This window comes from Silene latifolia, chromosome X (genome assembly GCF_048544455.1).
Source record: "Silene latifolia isolate original U9 population chromosome X, ASM4854445v1, whole genome shotgun sequence".
Taxonomy (NCBI): Eukaryota; Viridiplantae; Streptophyta; class Magnoliopsida; order Caryophyllales; family Caryophyllaceae; genus Silene; species Silene latifolia.
In genome coordinates, this window is record NC_133537.1 from 321,540,935 (window position 1) to 321,544,439 (window position 3,505).

The 3,505-nt window shown below is 36.5% G+C and overlaps 1 protein-coding gene across 2 annotated transcripts; it reads right to left on the reverse strand.

Moving 5' to 3' along the window:
• Positions 1-248: 248 nt before the first annotated feature.
• Positions 249-2,883, reverse strand: LOC141622017 (uncharacterized). Of its 2 annotated transcripts, none has more exons than XM_074438099.1 (3): positions 1,262-2,883; positions 875-1,063; positions 249-464 (listed from the first exon to the last, which is right to left on the reverse strand). In XM_074438099.1, the coding sequence occupies exons 1-3, from the start codon at positions 1,286-1,288 to the stop codon at positions 318-320; spliced, it is 363 nt and encodes a 120-aa protein (XP_074294200.1). In that variant the 5' UTR covers positions 1,289-2,883; the 3' UTR covers positions 249-317. Both variants share the same exon structure in this region; 1 of them encodes a protein (XP_074294200.1).
• Positions 2,884-3,505: the final 622 nt, after the last annotated feature.

Consider the following 3,505-nt stretch of genomic DNA (forward strand, 5'->3'; position numbering starts at 1 on the left):
TCTAGTTTATGCTGATATTTTTTATTTACGTCATAGATTTGTGAGTGTTGTTTTTTCATTTGTTCGTCGTACTTTGGATAGAGTAGCTCATGTAACTCCGTGATTCGTGGGCCAGCATAGATGAGTGGATGATTTTCCTCCAAATATAGTTGCTCTAGCGGAGGCAGATTTGATTGTAGCCCCTATGGTTTTTTTTTTCTTTTTTTTTTTTTTTAAAAAAAAAAAAGGAATTTACTAATCGAGGCTGTTTCCAATTACTTCAGCGTTTACTTCTTGAATGAATCGAAAACCTCTGAAGTAGTCTATCCTGTTTCAGACTAGAATGATTTCCAGGACAGTCTGCACCTGATCTCAAGCTTAGATGGTCTTGAGAGTAAAGTAGATAAGTCTGCGCCCTCAACTTCAATGCTTTTCAACGGATGCTTCCAGCATTCCACCTTGCTCTTCAGGATGTCCAATATCAACTACAAAACACCAATATGGAAAGATAAGTGGGGATAGGTCCATACTTTGATGGCTCCCTTTCAGTTTAAACAGCTAGTCTTGTTATAGACGGATATATCCGTCTATAACTAAAGACGGGTCAAATAGCTTGAAAGTGGTAACATTTTTTGTCCCCCACCACCCCACTTGTTGCTTGTCCTATTAGAAATGTGGTATTGTATTTGACCCGTCTTTAGTTATAGACGGATACGTACCGTCTATAATGAGATTTTGTGCAGTTTAAAATACATTCGCAATAAGACTAAATTCTCAACGAACCATGGCATTCTCATATGTCATATTTCAGTAGTCTACAACATGTTTCTTTATTTAATGATGCATCAAAGCAAGCATAAATGCATAATACATATCGCCATACAACAAAACATACCTCAGCAGTCTGGAAACTCATCGCTATGGATAACACATCAGGGTGGCAGCTCCAAAACAGACCATCCAAAAGGGCAGTAAGCGAAGATTCTCCAAAATGCCAGTCGCAGGTTTCAAGCAGCTTCAACTCTCTGAGTTGATATGGTGGGCCAGTAACAATATTCTTCAGCCAGTCTTCATCTACCACAATCTATGGATTTCAACATAAAAAAAAAAAAATTCCTCAGCAGTTATAGTTATACATTCGTACTGCATACGAATGTTTGCCCCCCACGGCCCCAGGTTAAATTATAAGGAGTTCTACCAGCACAAAGCAACTATTTTCGTCATTTGGACGCATAATACTTAAACATTATGAAGAAAACATGAAATGGTCGAGACTGCATACCGGAGTGTTGCAATTAGTCACATCCATCACCAGATATTAAAAAATGCTTGTTTCTATCAGAAACGTCTTTAGGGTAACAAACCACGAAGTGCTTACTGATTCCACCCATGGGCAGAACTGAGTACTACAGTGATCCGGTGGACTGATCAAGGATAGAGACGCTTCCATGTCACAGTTATACCAAAAATCAAGCAAATTAGGGGCCTCAATTATGGCGTTGTTCAAGTCTAAGCTGTCTTCAATGTGAATCTCCTTCAAAGAAACGCTTGAGAATTTTAAGCATTTTAGCAGTAAACATGAGTTCAATACTAAACTTTCCAACATCACAAGTCCAGACACCATCTCAGCAATGATATCATCTGTAATATTGGCACAAACAATTGCCACCTTTCTAAAGTTCCTCAAGGCACCCACATTTAGTTTCCATGGCCACAAGAAATACTCAGAATTACCGCAATGAACAAACTTTCTAAGTGTGGATGCTTTGACGTTAAATTGCATCGATCCACTCGGCTCATTCACTTTTCTCCTCCAAGGAAGATATATTTTTTCAAGACCGGCTTTTGTAATATTTAATTCGATCAACGGACAGAACGTGACCATTCTCTGAAGCATATCCCCATTTAAAATTTCTGGGGTTAAATTTAAACACTCAAGAGAGACAAGCTTCATAGTCTCGTAATATGGGACGTTCACCTTCTTACAATTCAAGACTTTCAATGAATTTGCAGAAAATAGAATTTCAGGCAACCTATAACTCGGTGAACTTCCAAGAAGAATCTCGATATTCAACTCCTCCACTTGGTTCTGCACCGCGATCCCTATCCATTTATCAACCAACAGTTCAAGTGTTTCATCAATCTTAGGGAACTCGAGATGAAGTTTCCGTATTCTATGATTACGGATAGAGTATCTTTGCATAGCCTTATCTATAAACCCCACATACCTTTGAACAAACCCATCATCAAAACACCCTTTGTGGTGACCCCCTGTATGACAATGACACACTTCCAAGTACTTAGGCCGAAAATCCAAAATCGGGATCGAGGACCAAGCTTCATACCACCTTTTAGACAATACACTAGCACGACACGCCTCTTTGGTATCAAGTACTGAAAGGATCATATGAAGGAGAAACTCTGGGAGTTCCGATATTCTATCAACGGAACCTCTCCGTCTCTTTGCTACTTTTCCCTCCATAATTTTCTCAGAGGAATGTCGTCGAACAGGTTATATGCAATACCCTAAATTCTAAATATTTCGCTTAAAAATTTTGATTAGAATTAAACAAATACCCAAATCAATAAACTATCTATTGTAGCAATTTACCAAGTGAAATTCAAAGACGGGAAAGAAGAAAACATACAAACTTCGGATCAACTCGCTCGGATCAATTCTTCATTTCTGAGTCATGAAGGGCATTGGGCAAGAGAATGAGATAATTCGTATAGAAGGAAATGAAACGAGTAGTTCTAAATTGAAAAAGGTTTTATTTTTTGTCGAAAATGAAAATACTGAAGACGAATCGTCTCTTTTGGCGCCAAAATTTGTCTTGATTTACCAACTCATGATCATAGAGGTTTAAATGGCAAGTAACGGTAGCAATATCATTGATGATTCAAATTTTTTGGTTAAAATTTTACACTATTCTCATTTTAGACGGACTATTTTATTTGACATTTTTAGACGGTCTACGGTCTTATGTGATCATTTTTATGATAAGATGTGACCATTTAAATTAAATTACATTTTTATGGTAAAATGTTACCATTTAAATTCGATCACATTTAATTACTGTAAATGGGTCATATATGACCCGTATGAAGCCTTCTGAAAATTTTATTTCTCCTAAGAGTCCTAGAGGGTTTGAATGTTCTTAAATTATTTATATCAGTTAATTTTGATATCGTCAAGACGTCAAATATATTATTGATATATATATTTATATATGGTGAGATTTTTTTTTTAAAGAAAAGAACAATTCATTAATAGAACGTCATACGACACTTACAAATGATACGTATAATCGAAAACAAATATAATGGAAACCAAAGAAAAATAATTTTTTTGTAAATTAGGGATCTCAGAACACTCAAAACAGCATCTGACAATTCGGCTCGTCCTATTATCGCTATTTTCATGTAGCTTTTGAGATGATCCTTTGTTTGATTTATGAGATAAAATTTACCTCTGACTGGTTCCAAATATCGTTGACAAATCATTTGTACCCTTCGAAAGAACACG

What these genes read in the sequence shown, in the direction of transcription:
- LOC141622017 (XM_074438099.1), bottom strand. Translation starts at nt 1,288, where the DNA reads ATGGATGTGACTAATTGCAACACTCCG. An exon ending in TGACTAATTGCAACACTCCG is followed by an intron (nt 1,064 to 1,261) that starts GTATGCAGTCTC and finishes TGAAATCCATAG; the next exon opens with ATTGTGGTAGATGAAGACTG. An exon ending in TGAGTTTCCAGACTGCTGAG is followed by an intron (nt 465 to 874) that starts GTATGTTTTGTT and finishes GGTGTTTTGTAG; the next exon opens with TTGATATTGGACATCCTGAA.